Consider the following 19,358-nt stretch of genomic DNA (forward strand, 5'->3'; position numbering starts at 1 on the left):
ACACTGCATTAAACAGCTAGAGTTGTTCTTTCGTTTGGACAAAAGAACTGATGTTGCTTCACTGAACCTCTTAGGGATACCGAGTTAAATGAGACTATCATGTAATATGCCTCATCACTTTCACCTTCTAGTAATTTTAAAAAAACACCAAATTGAATATGAATTTACTATATATTCTACAGTGACCACTCATGTAATTTTTGCATAATTGAACACATTGTGTTTAACTGTGAATCTCAACTAACTTTGCAGAGAAATGAGTTAAAATTATTTCATGCAGCTACCGTCTCCTGACCTTCACAGGAACTTAGATCTTCCTTATTCTCCCCACAAATGTGGCCTCGGGCTTACAATGGAAAGGAAGTAATTATCACCTGGCTTTTAATTCTGCTTCTCAGCAGGACAGACTTTCAACGTATCAAATTGATAAATTTGTGGTCAATGTGTCATGCCCTCTTGGAATCTTTTATCTTCAGAATAAATCGTTCTGAGAGGTTTGTGGAAGGGGAAGGAGTTTTCAGGATTCCTACCTCTCCATGTAGACTCAGGGCATAGATCCCTGTTGTACACCAGATCGCTATGGTAGAAACCATCTTCAGTCTCAAACAGCCTCCCTGCAATTCAACTACAGAGGATAATGCTGACTGTGTGGCTGTGCAAAATACCAAAGATGGAAGCTAACAGGACAAATGTTGTAAATCCATTTGTGTGTTTGTAATCATACCTTCTTTTTTGTTTGTTTTTTGTTTTGTTTTGTTTTTGAGACAAAGTCTTGCTCTGTCACCCAGGCTGGAATGCAGGGGCATAATCTCGGCTCACTGAAACCTCTGCTTCCAGGGTTCAAGCAATTCTCCTGCTTCAGCCTCCTGAGTAGCTGGGACTACAGGTGCCGGCCACCACACCCAGCTAATTTTGTATTTTTAGTAGAGATGGGTTTCACTATGTTGGCCAGGGTGGGCTTGAACTCCTGACCTCAGGTGATCCACCCACCTCGGCCTCCCAAAGTGCTGGGATTACCGGCCTGAGACACCATGCCCGGCCCGTTATTTCTAAAAACACTGTGTATAAACTATGCACCAGGGTCTATGTTAGATAAACAAAAGAATGGGCAAGATCTTTGCATTTATAGACTTTGCAATTTAGGAAGGATATATATTTTAAAAAGTAACTAAGTAAGAAATTGATTGTAGATAGTGATTAGTGCAAGAAAGAAAACAAGCAGGGCACTACAACAGAGAGCCAGGAAGTGTCCTGCTGAGTTAGAGTGGTCAAGCCAAGCCTACGGAAAAGGATGCTTCACCTGAGAACTGAAGGATTGTGGAAACAGCTGTCAATTGTACATCTAAGGGAGGCCAGGTGGCCCTGGCAGCAGGTGATGGGGCATTGGATATGGGAAGAATTTAAGATATATCTTAGAAGCATCAGTCAAATTGGTGATAAATTTAAAAACTAATAGGGGTAAGGAATTGCCAAGAAAAACTTTTAGGGGTGTGTGTGTGTGTGTGTGTGTGTGTGTGTGTGTGTAGGCTACTAAGTCTTACTGTGCGACATTTACTGATGGATAGAAAACTAGAGGAAATGATGGCTAGCAGGGGAAGGTCGGGAGTTTTTTTTTTTTTTTTTTTTTTTTTTTTTTTGAGACGGTGTCTCCCTCTGTCGCCCAGGCTGGAGTGCAGTGCCAGATCTCAGCTCACTGCAAGCTCCGCCTCCCGGGTTTACGCCATTCTCCTGCCTCAGCCTCCCGAGTAGCTGGGACTACAGGCACCCGCCACCTCGCCCGGCTAGGTTTTTTTTTGTATTTTTTAGTAGAGACGGGGTTTCACTGTGTTAGCCAGGATGGTCTCGATCTCCTGACCTCGTGATCTGCCCGTCTCGGCCTCCCCAAGTGCTGGGATTACAGGCTTGAGCCACTGCGCCCGGCCCGGTCGGGAGTTTTGAATATTCAGTTTGAGAAACCTGTGACAGTATCTGAGATTTTTTAGGTACTTGGATTTGAAGTACAAAGGATAAGTCCAGATGCAAATACAATTTTGATAGTTATTAGCATTAGGTGACTTTTAAAACCATGCAATTTTATGATAGTATTTTAGGGAAAATATAGAGTGAAAAGAACAGAGCACTGTGGAATGAGCTTCAGAGGAATCCAGTTTCCTGAGATGAGGTTGAGCTGGCACCAAAGAGCGAGAGGCCCAAGACCTGCTCTGTAGGAATCAGGGTTTCAAATGTTGAAAGGAGTTGAGTAAGGAAAGGAATAAAGAGTGCCTATTGAATTGATAAACCTCAAGGTCGTCGACGACCTTAGCGAGAGCCGTTTAGGTGTAGAAGAGTCCAGAAGCCTGATTCTAGGAGATGGGACATGAGGAAACGATGCTGCTCAAGCAGCATGGCTGTCTAAGGAAGCACACTGAAAGCTCTAGGGGAAGGTGGAGATGAGGGAAGGCACACTGCTTTTTCTTCTTTCCTTTCCTTCTCTCTCTCTGTCTTTTTTTTTAAAGTGGAATACTTCGGAACTTATGACTAGGATTTCACAGACAGAGTGAGGTGACCAGGAAAAAACACAACTAATCAGTGCAGCAAGATCCCTTAATAGGGCTCTATTTGATCATCCAGTATCATGTCAACCATAGGATTTCACATGTTTGTTATAGATTTTAGCCTACACGTTGATAAAATTATAATCAGAACATATAACACAGTAATCATGGAGCATAAAATTAACTAAAACATAAATTATATTGCAAGTAAAGAAAACAAATGAATCCAACACGAGCATAACACAGTATAACAGAAGATATAACAGTTTTAAAAATTATCATCAACATGTTAAACATGTTAACATCAACATGTTAAACTTGTCTATTAAAAAACTTACCTATTTCTTGGATTTATTAAGAAAAAAAGAATCAATGCATGATAATCACATTACAAAAGTACAAAAAACCCCACAAAAGTTATTAAAAATAAATGATGTCGGCTAAAATATACACTAAAAGAAGAAAAAGACACCAATCAATACCAGATAGAATGAATTAAATAAAAGGAACATCATGTGAGATACAGAGAATCATTCAACACTTAAAAAAACCGTTTGGAAAAAAGTCATTAACAGTTTTTAAAAGCTTTAAATGTTAGCATCGTAATATAAAGACAAAATGTTTCAAAGATACAAAAAGACTAACAAAATCCCAATGACAACCTAATTTTCTATAATCTATTAAGAAACCTAAGAAATTAAATAGGTTCTCTGAAAAAATACATTCTTTTAAAACTGGGCTAAACAATCATGTCTTAGTGTTTTACTTCTCCATTGAATGTTCAAAAGCTGGTTTCAAAAATAAAATGAAAGCTTATAGAGTATTGAACCACAGTGAATTCCAAAACACATGGCAGGAGAATGGCATGAACCCGGGGGGCGCCACTGCACTCCAGCTTGGGTGACAGAGCAAGACTCCGTCTCAAAAAAAAAAAAAAAGAAAAAAGAAAATATGACTCTATGGCACAGAACAGGAATATGTATTCTAATCGTTTAATCCTATTACATTTAAAACATTTTAAATCTCAGGTGTGGTAACTCATGCCTGTAATTCCAGCGCTTTGTGAGGTTGAGGCAAATGGGTCACTTGAGGTCAGGAGTTCGAGACCAGCCTGGGCAACATAATGAGATTCTGTCTCTTTAAAAAATTTAAAAAATTAACATTATTTTTATAAAGGAGGTTTTAAAAATATTTTAAAGTAAACTTGATATTACATAGAACAATGTAATAATTGTATCCATTCTAATAGTTTCCAAGTTCATGAGGAAGAATAATTTTATGGATATATTTAATGACATTAACTCAAGAAAAATGATAAAGGGCATTTCTTGTATTTTTGCTATACACCAGGCACTGTGGTAAGCACTTCCTATAAATGATTAACCCCTTTAGTCTCACAACTATCCTGTGAGGTTGATGTTGTCTGTAACAACTAATTTTACAGTTGAGAAAGTAAGCACAGAGTGGCTGGCTCATTTGCACACAGCTGAAGAGCATTCCATGGCAGAGACAGGAGGTGAAATCAAGCGCTGTGGGTGTGGAATCTATGACCTTTGCAACTAGGCTGCATTGCCTCAGGGAGGAGAAGGTCCGGATTAATAAATAAACACTTTCCTGAAGAGCCCTCCAAACACAAGGATGGACTTTTTGTGTTAAAGTCAGATGCATGCATTGTGTTTCGTTTTGAGTGAGTTCTACAAAGTGCTTCTTGCATCAGTCTAAAATCATGTATATTTTTGTGATTTATTTTTGAACTTCTACACTCTCATGGATTCTCAAGTGTTACCATCTAACACTAAGATCATCTAAACAAGGGCCTTCCAGCAGCTTTCGGAGTGGCCAGCAGGGAGTTCCTGTGATTCGTGTGCATGATCGACTCCAAGCCTTTGTGCCCATTGTGATGGAAGGAGAGGAGGGTGGTATGGCCACAGGGGGTCCTGCACGCTGCTTTCAGTCATCTCTTTCCTGGCAAGCAATTACTGTTTCATTGAAAATCTATTTGCTTCAGCTGATCTCCCCTAAATGAAATCTAACCAGCAATCAACTAGCATTTTCAGAGTGCCTGCTGTGTGTAGAGCATGCTTGGGAAGCATTTTTTAAAGGAAATATTAACATTTGAAATATTAAGACCATGATATATTTGTAGAAGATACAGACGCCTTCGCCCTCAAATTTAGCAATATAAAGTTCTTGAGGAAATCTGCCAGATTTACTTTTATGCCATTTATTAATGGCCTTTAGCAAAACTTCTTGGTGGTTTACTTAGAATTCTCTGTCTGCATTTCAGAGCTTGTTTCTGTCAGTAGAACACATTCTCAGTTAGCTTTGATTTTTATTTATTTGCATGTTTGTCTTGCTGTCTAATAAAGGTTATGCATGGTGTAATTGTGAATTTTTGCAGTAAAGGAGGTAGAGAGTGATTTTGAATGCAGTTGCAATAATCAAATCAGTATTTTGCAAAAGGGTAATTTAGTGGAAAATAGGGTTTACTGTTTTTGATTTGTACTAAAATGCCTTCTGGCCACATCGCACCCGAGAATGGCCCAAGATAGCAGAAAATATCAGCTGATGAGATTCCTGCTTATTCATGCTTGTATCCTTTCTGCAATGGAGATCCCTGGCTCTGGTTTGGTCTGAGCCACGTAAACCTATGCTCTGAAGTGTTAGAAAGCCATGGAAAGCTATGCTCATGCTTGCCAAGGAGTCTGTCTGAAGAATACTCAGAAGACGAATTTGGATTTTTCAAGTCCAGTTTTCAATGTGCCATCATCATTCTCTAAATTTACTTCTTTAGATGTGCTGAAATGTAAGAGCTCAACTAAAATTTTATTGTTTTGCCTGTTTAATACAGCAATTTGAACAATACCAGAAGAAAATGAAAGCACAATTATACGCTTTTTCTAAATTCAGAACTAGTCCGATGTGCTATTTTTATATGTATTGTTAGCTCAGAGCTTAGATAAAATTTAGTATTCAAATATAATCTCCTAAACACAAAAAGCAGCCAACCGAACATGAGAAGTCCATATCTATGGCTCACGAAAAGGATTTGGATTAGAATAATAGAAAAAGGTGGAGAGTGGGAATTATTTTTTAAGGCAAATTCCATTAAATTTTAAACTAGAAGTAAAAGTTCAATATGTGAACAATAATAAGAGTTATGAACAAGTACTTAACAGGAAAGTAATTCTTCCATCAGCCTTAAAATAAATAAGCACTTTCTTTTCCTCAGTCTCTCTATCCTCATTGTTCAGAAGCCCTTTCCTGTCATAATCATCCTTTAAATTACAGAAAATAAAAATCAATCATCGTTTCTTCTCACTTTCTTATAAAAATACCACTATATAGCTGAGTGTTTTTTTTTTACACTTACCCATAAAATGATGAAAGGAGAATTTTTAAACTACAAATTCTTAGAAAGTCTAGAGACAATAACAAATACCCATTAAAGGTTGTTATACTTTAGATCAAGTTAAATTATCAATCCAAATTAGCCCAAACCATGTCCTCTGAAAATGAAACTTGTGTTTTAGATTTGGATATCAAATGAGAATAAGAATAATCCGCTTATAATATTCCACATAAGGAATGCTTTTAGTAACATTTTTGGTATGAAAAAATATATAATTGCTCAGTGTCTAGATAAAAAACATGTATATTTGTACAGAAACTTATAACTGGAAAAGCATGTATATATGCATTATACATATCCCTGTGAAAGTGGTGGTAAAAATATTATCACTTTGTTTTGCGTTTCAAGTTCCTGAGACTCAGAGAAAATAAATGACTTGCCCAAAGTCTTCTAATAATAAGTTAGGATTCTCTCATGTCTCCAAACTCTAAAAATGCTTTTGTGGGCTTTTTTAAAATCAACTCTTACACTTGAATAATAACATATCAGAATACTATAGTTTTTCAAATAAACATGGGTTTTGCTGAATTATAAAAATTATTTCATTTTTTATTAATTCTAATTGAAAAATAGTTCTCATTTTCACACGGTCATTTCATCTATCTTCTACCTCAATTATAATGTTCACTTGTAGGTAATTGACTAAAAATATTCCTTTGGGGAAAATGCCTAATTATATGTAGATTATTAAGTATAGTCATTGTCTATTTAAAAATGGTTAACATATCGGAATAATAAATATGCAAAAAGTATGGTGTGCCAATTATTAGATGACAGATGATACTTTTTGTCTGATTTACCCTGATACAGATGAGATGATGAGTCATGAAATTAATATTCCAAGAAAGCTCCCCAGTAATGGACATTAAAATACTCCTCATTCTCATCTTCAAATTTAAAAGCAACCTAATTCAAACAGCTTCTACTTTGCAACCATGAGGCAGATACAGTGTAATTTCTTTTACTTTAAAAATGTGATTTTTAATTTTAACAATAAATTTTTTCAAATAGGTACTACTATTCTTTTAAACAGAAGAGAAAGCTGAGACTTACACCAAGACATTTGCCTCAAATCTCATGACTAGAGATGGTGCAGCTTGAGTTCAGATTCAGGGTTTGCTCATTCAGAAATCATGCTCTGTCTAATAAGTTAGAAGATGGAAGTTCATAGAATTGGATTATCAGGAGTTTTATATGATTCAAAGCAAATCACAGAGGTTTTTAAAATACCATCATTTAAAATATTCAAAATGACAAACAAACCAAAGAAGAATTATATTTTATCTTAATCTAAAGATTAAGATGAAATGTGTGAATGTATGTAGGTATATATCAATCTATTTATATTTCTATAAACTAATAAAGTTACTGAAGAAGAATGCTAATCTATTTTAAATTTTTAAATCCTAAGCTATTTAAAGATTTAAGAATTCAGGGAGATCTATGTCTTCTATGTTTACAGAGACTTACATTTACAGATAAGAGACCTGCAATTAAACAATTGTGCTTCTATAGAAACCCCGGCCTATAATCCAGTGCACATAATATGAAAAAAAATAAAGCATGGATTTGAATTATAACTTCATTGTTTATTACTCATGCGAACTTTGGTGATTTTTTTTTTTTTTTGAGACAGGGTCTCTTGCTCTGTCGTCCAGACTGGACTACAGTGGCACAACCTTGACTCACTACAACCTCTGCCTCCCAGGCTCAAGTGATCCTCTCAGCTCAGCCTCCCTAGTAGCTGAGACTACAGGCACATACCACCACACCCAGCTAATTTTTGTATTTTTTGTAGAGACAGGTTCTCACCATGTTGTCCAGGCTGGTCTCAAACTCCTGAGCTCAAGGGATCTGCTGGCCTCGACCTTGGAAAGTGCTGGGATTACAGGTATAAGCCACCACACCAAGCCAGTAAATCTCCTTTGAAATTACTGTTCATTAGTTTTTTCATCTGTAAGACAAGGGAAATAGGATGCACATCATAAGCTACAGTGAGAATTAAGTGAGATTGTATATGTCAGTTTTCTCCCGTAATTGCTTTTCGATATTTAAAAATTTTCTTATTTGTAGAAAAGATGATTCTCTGTTTTTTGGAAAATAAGTTTATAATGGTGAATATGATTTAATAATTACTAAAAAGTTCCATGTTAATTAGTTATAGGTTTTCATAGTAGTCAAAATAATTTTTATCATGCTTCGGTATCAAGCCCAAAATCTCTGTTGTTAAACACAATGTTTTTTTAAATTCGTGATTACTGGAGGTTGGCAAGAGACTGGGAAGGGAGGCTCAGCCACACAGGACACAGTGTGTCTACCTTGTAGCTCCACCTCCCGAAACATGAGATTTTCTTGTAGCTCCACCTCCCGAAACATAAGATTTTCTTGTAGCTCCACCTCCAGAAACATGAGGTTTTCTAAGAACCCAGGAAAGAGATAGAGCACTAGGTCTTACACCAGCAATTAACTCCTCAGCCTAGATGTGATATATGTCATTTCTGCTCATAGAGTATTGGCCAGAATTAGTCACAAGGTCCTACCTATCCACAGAGGTATGGGGAAGTGAAGTTTTCTATTTGCCTCAAAAGAGAGAACCACATATGAGTGACCTTCAAAGGTACCTTATACAAGTGTGACAAACTCTGGAGGAGTTTCTGGTGGCCCTGCCTTTAAATATCATTTGCTTTTGGGAAATGAATTCATTTTTCTCAAAGAAATTAACATATGCAGATCTTGTGGGCTCACAATATTACTCTGTTTTTTATTCTAATACATATCTGGAATACCATAATTCTTAATAAGGATTTGGTAGCCCCAAAATACAGATATTCTCTGATAAAATAGAATTGGCACTGTTTGGGCCATTTTCTTTACTTGCAAAATCATTCTTGAATATTTTAAGATATAAAGAAACAAAGCAGACAAAAAAGAAAAGTAAGCAAACAACAAAACTTCTTCCTTTACCTGTTTGTTTTACATGCAGAAACTGTAAATGTAGAAATTGTTCTCTTGTGCATAAAATTACATAAGTATTTATGTAGATTATCTGTTCATAGTTATAACCTTTCATCCTTCAGAAATTTCCTATGTTGTGAGCTATAGTTACTTCTGAGACTCCAGGTCTTTGCTTTGCTTATGCTGTTTTCTCAGGTCCTGGTGCCTTCTGCACCTCACACAAGATTGCAAACTCTCATCCTTAAAGACTCAAATTCTAGTTTCAGGACAACTCTTCCTGTCCCTCACACCATCAAGCCCTTCTTCTCTTAGAGGACTTAGTACATGTGTAAATCCACCTACTTAACTCTAAAGACAATTAGAGAGACTGAATGTCAGGTTCCCAATCAGAAATCTCACTGGAAATAGTGTCTAACTCAAATTTCATTTGTTCCTAAATAGCAAGAAAACAAATAACCCAATTAAAATTTGGGCAAAGCTCCTGGATAGATATTTCTCAGAAGAAATACAAATGACCAAGTATATTTTAAAAATGCTCAGCATCACTAATCATTAGGTAAATGCAAAATAAAACCACAATGAGATATCACCTCACACCTATTAGAATGGCTATCATGAAAATTATGAAGAATAACAAGTGTTGGTGAGGATGTGGAGATAATAACTCTTGTGTACATTGTTGATGAGAATGTAAATTAGTATAGCCATTGTGGAAAACAGTATATAGATTTTCCCAAAAATTAAAAATAGAACTACCATATGATTTAGTAATCTTACTTTTGGTTATAGATCCAAAGGAAATGCAACAAATATGTTGAAGAGATTTCTGCACTCCCATGTTCATTGCAGTGTTATTCACAATAGCTAAGATATGGAATCAACCTAAGGGTCCAAGGGATGGATGGATAAAGAAAATGTGATACATAGGCACAATGGAATACTACTTTCCTTTTTAAAAGAGGGAAATCTTGTCATTTGCACAATATGGATGAATCTGGAGGACAATCTGTTAAGTGAAATAAACCAGGCACAGAAAGGCACATACTGCATGGTCTTACTTATATATGGAATCTAAACAAGTTGAACTCATAAAGCAGATAGTAAAATGATAGTTACCAGAAGTTTGGGGGGAAGGGAGTAAAAAATAAGGAGTTGTTGAGCAGGGAGGGGATACCAGTTTCAGGCAGACAGGAGGAACAGGGTTTGAGATCTCTTGCAGAGCAGGGTGACTATACTAAATAATAAAGTGTTGTATATTTCAAAATAACTAAAAGTAAATTTCGAATGCCTCATCATAAAAAATCATAGGTAAGTGAGGTGAGGCATATGTTAATTAACTTGATTTAATTATTTCACATGATACGAATATGTCAAAACATTACATTGTACCTCATAAATGGATGCAGTTTATCTTTTGTCAATCAAAAAATTAATAATTATTAACAATTATTTGCTCCAAGTCTCAATAACAGCTCTTTACATGCTGTGTGCTCATTTTTACTGAATTGCTATTATCAGATTTTTAAATATTTCCCCATATTGGAAAAAAATCCATCTGAACATTTCTGTACTTTCTATGCATCAAACATAATCCAATTTTCTTTTAAAGTAATTCTTTATTTGCCTTTTCACGGATGTAAAAAAAAAATACACTTTATGGCCATGAGACTGTTCCATAACTAAATATTGCCTCACTAGAAGTACATTGTTTAAGACAACCATTTTACTTGGTATTCTATAAATGGGACTATTAACTCATCACTAATCTTGGCTAATGCATATTTTACTTACTATAGTGATCACTTGCATATTAAGATACGGGATATTTTCAAGTTCCAATAAAGAAGGTAGATATCAAATTACTATATTATTACAAGGAGAGTGTAGACCACTCTCAGAAAGTTTATTTTCTACTTGTAAATAATTCAATCATGTGGTTTTCCTCAATTCCATGACATTGGAAAAAATTAATTTAATTATTTCTAATTACACAAAACAGTGAAATTTCAACCTGTCCTTGAAACGTTTCCTCATAAACCCATGGAAGCTCACTGCAATCATGACCCAACAGAGAAATACTCTGTGAATAACGGCTATTTTATAAGTAAGTTATTTTCTTTAAACTTTTATTTCTTAAAAAGATTTTTCTCTTCTAATCAAGTTTTTAAAATACCATAATAAATTTTGAGTATGTAGGGGCAAAATAACCCATCTTAAATTTCTCCAACTCCCTGTAAATTAGACTGGCCACGGATGGATTAGTAAGAGAAAAAACTACTAACCTGAGCATCATGCATGTAACACACAGAAGAACTCACAGGTGAATGACTCATGAGGTAATTAGATCTTGAGCTTAAATACCACCAAAAGGAAAGGAGTTTTGTGTTTGTGGGCGGGTGAAGCAAGTTTTGGGATGGTAACCAGAAACAGTAAGGTAAACAAGGGTTTGGTATGTAGTAAGGTTTGGTATTTAGATTTAAGTCAGTGCCTTCTCCATTGAAAATAGTTCATTATTTAATCTTTCTTCTTAAGACAAGAGTAGTTTACACACTACTATTACAGTGTTATACTATTCCATGTTTTCCTGTGTGCTATTACCAGTGAGATTTGAACCTTCAGATGATCTCTTCCTGCTCATTAACATCCTTTACTTCCAGATTGAAGGACTCCCTGTCTGGACAAGGGGAGAGGACAAAGATGACTAAGATGGCGCATTTCTGGGTTCTTCATCACCAACTTACCCGCGGGCGGGAAAATGCAGCCCGTGCCCGGGAAAAATACAGACCAACTGTGCAGGCACAACATAGCATCTGATTGAGGAAACCGAAACTTACCTGGCCGCACCTACAGAACGCCCCCAACATGCCCGTGTCCCACCTATTGCCCTCCCACTCCCAAGCCTTAGACAGAAAAGCTGCTCCCGGCAGGTGCGTGGTGCGAATTTCCTTGGCCCCTCCTCATGTGTGGACCTAGGAACCTCACCCGAGAACACCGGAGCGACTTCCTCGTCCTCCACAGCTGAAGACCGGTGAACCTCGCCCTTTCTTCCTTCACATTGGCTAGCTAATAAAGTTTCTTTTTTACCTCGCCTACTTGCCTTTTCTCTGGCGCCTGCTCTGGTGGTCACATAAAACAAATCACTCTCTTTAACATTTCTGGTAGGACAGGTCTAGTGCCAACAAAATCGCTCAGCTTTTGTTTATCTGGGAAGGTCTTTATTTCTCCTTCATGCTTAAAGAGTATTTTCACTGGATATACTATTCTAGGTTAAAAGGTTTTGTTTGTTTGTTTTTCCTTCAGCACTTTAAATACGTCATGCTACTGTCTCCTGGATTGTAAGGTTTCCACTGAAAAGTCTGCTGCCAGACATATTGGAGATCCATTGTATGTTATTTGTTTCTTCCCTTTTGCTGTTTTTAGGATCCTTTCTTTATCTTGACTTTTTGGGAATTTGATTATTAAATGCGTTGAGGTAGACTCCTTTAGGTTAACTTTGCTTGGTGTTCTATAACCTTCTTGTACTTGAATGTTGGTATCTTTCTCTAGGTTTGGGAAGTTATCTCATATTATCCATTTGAACAAACTTATACTTCTACCTCTTTCTTTACCTCCTCTTTAAGGCCAATAACTCTTTTGAGGGTATTTTCTAGATCTTGCAGGTGTGCATCATTGTTTTTATTCTTTTTTGTCTCCTGTGACTATTTTTAATCAGCCTGTCTTCAAGCTCACTAATTCTTCTTTCTGCTTTATCAATTCTGATATTAAGAGAATCTGATGCATTCTTCAGCATGTCAATTGCATTTTTCAACTCTAAAATTTCTGCTCAATTATTTTTCATTATTTCAATCTGCTTATTATTTATCTGATATAATTCTGAATTCCTTTTTGGTATTATCTTGAATTTATTTGAGCTTCTTCAAAATAACTATTTCTCTGTCTGAAAGATCACATATCTCTGTTTCTTCAGGATTGCTCCTGGTGCCTTTTTTAGTTTATTTGGTGAAGTCATGTTTTCCTAGATGGTGTTGATACTTGCAGATGTTCTTTGATGTCTGAGCACTGAAGAGGTAGGTATTTTTTGCATTCTTTACAGTCTGGATGTGTTAGTCCCTGTCCTTTTTGGGAAGGTTTTCCAGATATTGAAGGGATTTGGGCCCCTAGCCTTATAACACTGTGGTTTTTGCAGACTCATATTGGTATCACCTTGGTGGTCTTGGATAAGATTCAGAAGAATTCTCTGGATTACCAGGCAAAGACTTCTGTTCTTTCTCCTTACTTTTTCCCAAACATAGTCTTTCTGTCGTGAGCCACCTGGAACTAGGGGTGTGGTGATGCAAGAACCCCTGTGATGGCAAGCACCTCAAAAGCGGGTTCTCAGATCTCAGGAAAGAAAGAATTCAGGCAAAGTCCATAGAGTAAAGTGAAAGCAAGTTTATTAAGAAAATAAAAGAATAAATAATGGCTAGTCCATAGGTAGAGCAGCTGAGGGCTGCTGGCTGCCCATTTTTATGGTTATTCCTTGATCATATACTAACCAAGGATTATTCATGAGTTTTCTGGGATAAGGATGGGCAGTTCCCAGTACTGAGGGTTCCTTCCCTTTTTAGACCATATAGGGTAACTTCCTGACATGACCATGGCATCTGTAAACTGTCATGGCACTGGTAGGAGTGTCTTTTAGCATGCTAATAAATTATAACTAGTGTATAATGAGAGTGAGGATGATCAGAGGTCACTCTTGTGACTATCTTGGTTTTGGTGGGTTTTAGCCAGCTTCTTTACTGCAAACTGTTTTTATCAGCAAAGTCATAAAGACCTGTATCTTGTGCCAACCTCCTATCTCATCTTATGACTTAGAATGTCTAACCTCTTGGGAACACAGCCCGATAGGTCTCAGCCTTATTTTACCCAATCCCTATTCAAGATAGAGTTGTTCTGGTTCAAATATCTCTGTTACCAGGACTGGACCCTTCCCTTCAATGAAGTAGGGTCCCTTTGGGCCCAGGGTGTGCCTAGAAACATTGTTCAGGAGTTATGGCCTAGAATGGGCCTTCATGACTGCCTAATGCCTTGTCTTACCGTGGATCAGCCGGTTTCAAAGATGCATAACAAAGTCCTCTTTACTCTTCTATCTCCTCTCCTTAATCAGAAGGAAGGAGCCCCTTTTGTTGCTGTAAGCTGCACTGCGTTGGGTTGTGGAAAGGGTGGCACGGGCATTCCCTTAGCTGCTCCATTTGATGTCCCCCTAGGTTACATGCCACCCTAATCTCCTGACATTAAGCCCAGTCCGGCACTAGGAGATGCCTAGGAATTACAGTCCTTGTGTCCTAGATTTCCTTTCAAGTTTGCTAGGGATCCTAGAGCACTTTAGCCTGCAGTGGTGAGGTTTGCTGAGAAACTCAAGTTCTAACTGCTGGGATGGGTGATTCCCCTGTGGCTGGGACTGGTCCAAATGCTCTCTTGATGCATGGGCACTGGCTGAGCCCAGCACAGCTTATTTTCTGCTATGACAAGGCAGCACTGAGTGCAAGATAAAGTCCCCCAGTCACTGCATTCTTCCTCCGCAAAGTGCACAGATTCTGTTTCTGTGCTGCAAGGCTCTTGCCAGAGGTTGGTGCAGAAGTGGCGTCGATGATTCAAGACTGTCTCTCCTGCCGTCCTCAATGCTTCTTTCGGTGATATGAAGTTAAGACGAGATACTATAATTGCTCACCTGATAATTGGTTCTTGTGATGGTGCTCTTCTGTGTGCAGATAGTTGTTAAAATTTGGTATTTTAGTTGAGGGGGATGATCAGGGTAGGCTTCTATTCTGGCATCTTGCTTTGCCCCAAAAAGTCTATGAGGCATACTAGTTTTTCACTTTATTCCCTGTCTTTCTCTTTTGTCTTTGTCTGGTTTTAGTAATGGGGTAGTATCAGCCCCATGAAGTATATTAAGAAGTTTTTGTTTCTCTTCTTTTTGGTGGGGGTGGAGGTGGGGAAGAGATTGTGTAATATGGATGGTAATTTGTCAGTTATTCTTTAAATATTTGGTAGGATTCTCTAGTGATAACATCTAGTTCTAGTTCTAGATAGTTCATTTTTGAGGGCTTTTAAATTATCAATTCAAATATTTTAATGGTTATAGGACTATTCAGATTGTCTGTTTCATCTTGGTTGAATTTTGGTAGTTTTTGGTTTCTGAGGAATGGGTATAGTTCTTAAGTTGTCAAATTTATGACAATACAATAGCTTATAGCATCTCCTTATCCTTTTAATGTCTGCGGGATCTATAGTGATATCTCTTGTTTCATTCCTGGTATTTTTGCTGATTTGTGTCTTCACTCTTTTCTTTTGTTGTTAATCTTGTTCAATTTTAATAAGTTTTTTGAAGAAAAGGCTTTTTGTTTCATTTGTTTTCTTTATCGTGTTTTTCTTTCCAATTTTACTTGTTTCTGCTATTATGATTATAATTTTCTTCCTTATATTTGCTTTGCATTGTTGAGGAGGTAAAGTAAGTTGATGCTTTACAGTTCTTAGTTGGAACAGACCCCTATAACAAAATACAGATTAACCAGAGAAAAACAAAGAGAAGTTTATTAACATGTGTGCCTGATGTATACATGAGTGATGCTAAAAGAAATGAGGCTTTGACTTCAGGTTCAAATACCCTCATGTGCTGAATGAGCCTAGGAAAGAAACCTGTGGGGAAGGGCTGGATTTGAGAAGATGGCACTTTAACAAGGGTAAGGCTTGCTATGCTGACTCAGTTGGTGCCTTCTCTAGTGATTTAGTCATCCTTCTTTTTCTGCAGAGAAGGAGACAACCTTACAAATAGAGGTTTCCTTTATAGATGTAAATTTCACTTACAAAAGGTTATCTTCTACTCTGTTTTCATAGATTCTTCTGAGACTGCAATTTCTCAAAATAAACTACTCAAAATAATTCCTATGCCAATAAGCATATTTAAGAAGGGGCATATTCCAGCCTTCTGCATTTATATTCTGGGGTAGCATGTCCTGAACCCCACTGGCAGTTATTTTTGTCTTCTTTTTCTAGTTTCTTGAGCTAACAACTTAGATTATAAGCATTTTGTGCTGTTCATTGCCTCCTCTGCACTGCTTAGACACATCCCACATTTTTCATATATTTAATTTTATTCCATTCAGTTTTATGTGCTTTTTACTTCTTTTGGGATTTTCTCTTTGATTGATGGATTATTTAAAAGTATACTTCTTGATTTCCAAGTGCTTGAAGACTTTCCTGTTGTAATTATGTGATTTTCTAATTTGATTTCAATATGGTTAGATAACATACTCTGTATGATTTTTACTTATTTAACATTTTAATATTTAAACAGTTCACCAAAATATTTGGTAATATTCTATAGGCCAAATCTTTTATAATGATGTGCCAGTAAACCCACCTGACATTTGCTCTGAGGAAGACATTATTTTTATTATACTGGCCAATATACTACTTGCCCTCTGGGGAAGACATTATCTCAAACTTTAAAAGCTGTTTGCTCTGCAAACATTCTTGATAAGGTAGTCTATAGCAAAACCTGTAAATGTCTGCTCACAAAATGTACAGAAACTGAGAGACCCATAAAAAATTGTCTCCCAACACAACCATTTACTAAAACCTTATCCCAAATTCTATTTTGAATTTAGATAAAATTCCAAAAGAAATTTATTTTACAATAACTTCCATCTTTCTTTATAACACTGAGTTCCATTACTGTTCTTTCAAGTTTTCCTCTATGCCTAAAGGAAAATTGCATAATTTTACTAATACAACATCTTCAATTTTCTTGTTAAATATGTACATCTTATCTCTTATTGCTATTATGATTTCTCTTGCTTCCATGCTTTTTTTTAATTGTAATTTTTTTATTGGAAAACAAATATACAACTTGGAATGGATTTTGAGGCAAATTGTGCCATAAGCAGATTTTAAGTGGCTAAACAAAATTTAAAAAGCAAGTAACAATAAAAGAAAATGTTTCTGGTACAGGACCAGCAGTACAAAAAAATAGTGTACGAGTACCTGGATAATACACCCGTTTTGCAATAATGCAACTTTTAAGTACATATTGTTGACTGTCCATAGTCCACGCAGAGTTACAACTCCACACCTCAACAACAACATGCTGACAGTTCCTAAAGAAAAATACTTTAAAAAAGGCATAACCCAGATGTTCCTTCATTTGACCAACTCCATCTAACTTTAGATGTGCAGAAGGGCTTAGATATATCCAGAGTAAGCCACATGCAACATGTTACTTGATCAATTTTCTAAAATAAGGTTTCAGGACAATGACAGTAAGATAAGGGAAGAAAACATGGAGGAATGAAGTCCTAATTACTATACATGCATATTTTTTTGACAGTAGGGAGAGACCTTTTACAGGTAAGTTACAAACAAAGAAAAGGCAAATAAACAATTTTGTACAAGAAATTTAACACATTCTGTACAAGGTCTTCACTTTGCTGTCATCATTTGTACAAACTCTTCATAATTTACTTGACCATCACCATCAATATCTGCTTCCCTGATCATTTCATCAACTTCTTCATCTGTTAACTTCTCTCCAAGGTTTGTCATCACATGGCGAAGTTCTGCAGCACTAATATAGCCATTGCCATCCTTATCAAACACACGGAATGCTTCTCTAATTTCTTCTTCACTGTCTGTGTCTTTCATTTTTCTTGCCATCATTGTCAGAAATTCAGGGAAGTCAATTGTGCCATTACCATCAGCATCTACTTCATTAATCATGTCCTGTAACTCTGCTTCTGTGGGATTCTGCCCAAGAGACCTCATTACAGTTCCCAATTCCTTTGTTGTTATAGTTCCATCACCATCTTTGTCAAATAGTGAAAAAGCTTCTTTGAATTCTGCAATCTGCTCTTCTGTCAGTTGGTCAGCCATGTTGCAAGCGCTAGCGGTTTCTGAGAGGCGACCACACAACCAGTCAGCTTGCTCGCTCCACTCGGACTAACTCGCTTCCATGTTTTTAATTGGTTATTACTGATACAAATAAATTTAAGTAATTTAATTATTTATTATTCCCTTCAACACTAGCCATTACTCTCTAATTTCCACTGGACCTTTGTTTTAAAATTGTTCAGTTAATTATCAATTGTTTCTCATTAGCTATCATAATAAGAAAGTAGGGATAATGCTGTATTTTCATTGCCAAAATATAGATTATTGTTATCGGTTTACTAGTTACAATGTTGAGATCAAAAGCAATTAATGCCATAGTGGAAATCTCATCCTTTTCCTATGGTAGTGGGAATAAATTTTGTGTTCCCACATAAATGTGATGGTGGCTGTATATTTCAGATGAATGATCTCTCTGGGAAGGACTAGAGGGCCAGTGGAAAAGAATGAATGAAAGTGTGAGTCCTTTTGTCCCTATCACTCTACCTAGGTGTCTATCCTCAAAGTGGAGTTCCTCATCAGCCTCTGTCCTGTTTAACTAGACTCCTCTCTTACAGGGAAAAATTAGAGTGAAGAAGGGGCTCTCTAATCTCTGTGTCCCCTGACTTCTACCTGCCATAGTTTCCAGCCCTGTTGAGCAACTCCCTATTCTTCTGAGACAGGATTTCTTGCTTGTCTAGAAAGCCATGTCATTGATCAAAATAGAGGGACAATGAGATGCCAAGACTGCAAAAGAAAGTCTGGTCAAGGGAAAATATTCTTCAGAGAAGAAGAGTGCCTAAATCTGGCACTCCCACCAAAGAATTTAATCTGTGATGTCTGTTAACCCAAGAGGTACTCCAAGTTTTAGGTGAGACTAAATGGAGCCAATAATTCGAATTGAAGATTTTGGACTTTTAGTTATACATTGTGGTATCAACTTCAAGCTCTAGAGTCAGTGTCTGATTCCACTGTAATTTGTTTCACTGGTGTCCTCCAATTCCTGTATCTCAAAGACTGGGCGGACACAGGATGGGTTCTTCTCTAGTTTAGGAGGGATAATGTTCTCCAGCACAATGATTCGTAATAATACATTATAGACATAAACAGGAGACATATAGCATGCATTGCATCCCACAGGGCTTGGCAATTTAGGTCTCAGTGATTGCCACAGACAGACATTTATTTATGGCATCGGTAATAACCAGTGTGAGCCTGCATACATAGGCTTCCTGTTAGTTTATTAGTTATCTCTGTGCCAGGTGCTGTGTCATACTACCATGATACTCAGAGACCCACTGTATAAAAAGAGCTCCTTCAACCTCCTCCAAGTTGTTCACGTCTAGTAAAGACACTGAGACAGTAGTGGCCCTGGCCTATGCCATTTATAAAAAGTACAAATATCAGGGTGAGATTTCTCCTTTTTGGTGAAGGGTTAGCAGATAAATACTATAGGTAAATTTTTATCATGTCATCACATAACAAAGTTTTATTAAGTTTCTACTTGGCAATCAGCAAGAGGATGTGAATCTGTGAGAAACTTAGGGTAG

At 36.8% G+C, this 19,358-nt stretch overlaps 1 protein-coding gene across 1 annotated transcript; it reads right to left on the minus strand.

Annotated features, from left to right (window-relative positions):
• Positions 1-16,751: 16,751 nt before the first annotated feature.
• Positions 16,752-17,859, minus strand: LOC105492388 (calmodulin-1). Its single transcript, XM_024796200.2, has one exon. It carries the CDS (start codon positions 17,812-17,814, stop codon positions 17,365-17,367), a length of 450 nt encoding a protein of 149 aa, XP_024651968.2. The 5' UTR covers positions 17,815-17,859; the 3' UTR covers positions 16,752-17,364.
• Positions 17,860-19,358: the final 1,499 nt, after the last annotated feature.

The sequence above is a fragment of the Macaca nemestrina genome, chromosome 4, assembly GCF_043159975.1.
Source record: "Macaca nemestrina isolate mMacNem1 chromosome 4, mMacNem.hap1, whole genome shotgun sequence".
Classification (NCBI taxonomy): domain Eukaryota; kingdom Metazoa; phylum Chordata; class Mammalia; order Primates; family Cercopithecidae; genus Macaca; species Macaca nemestrina.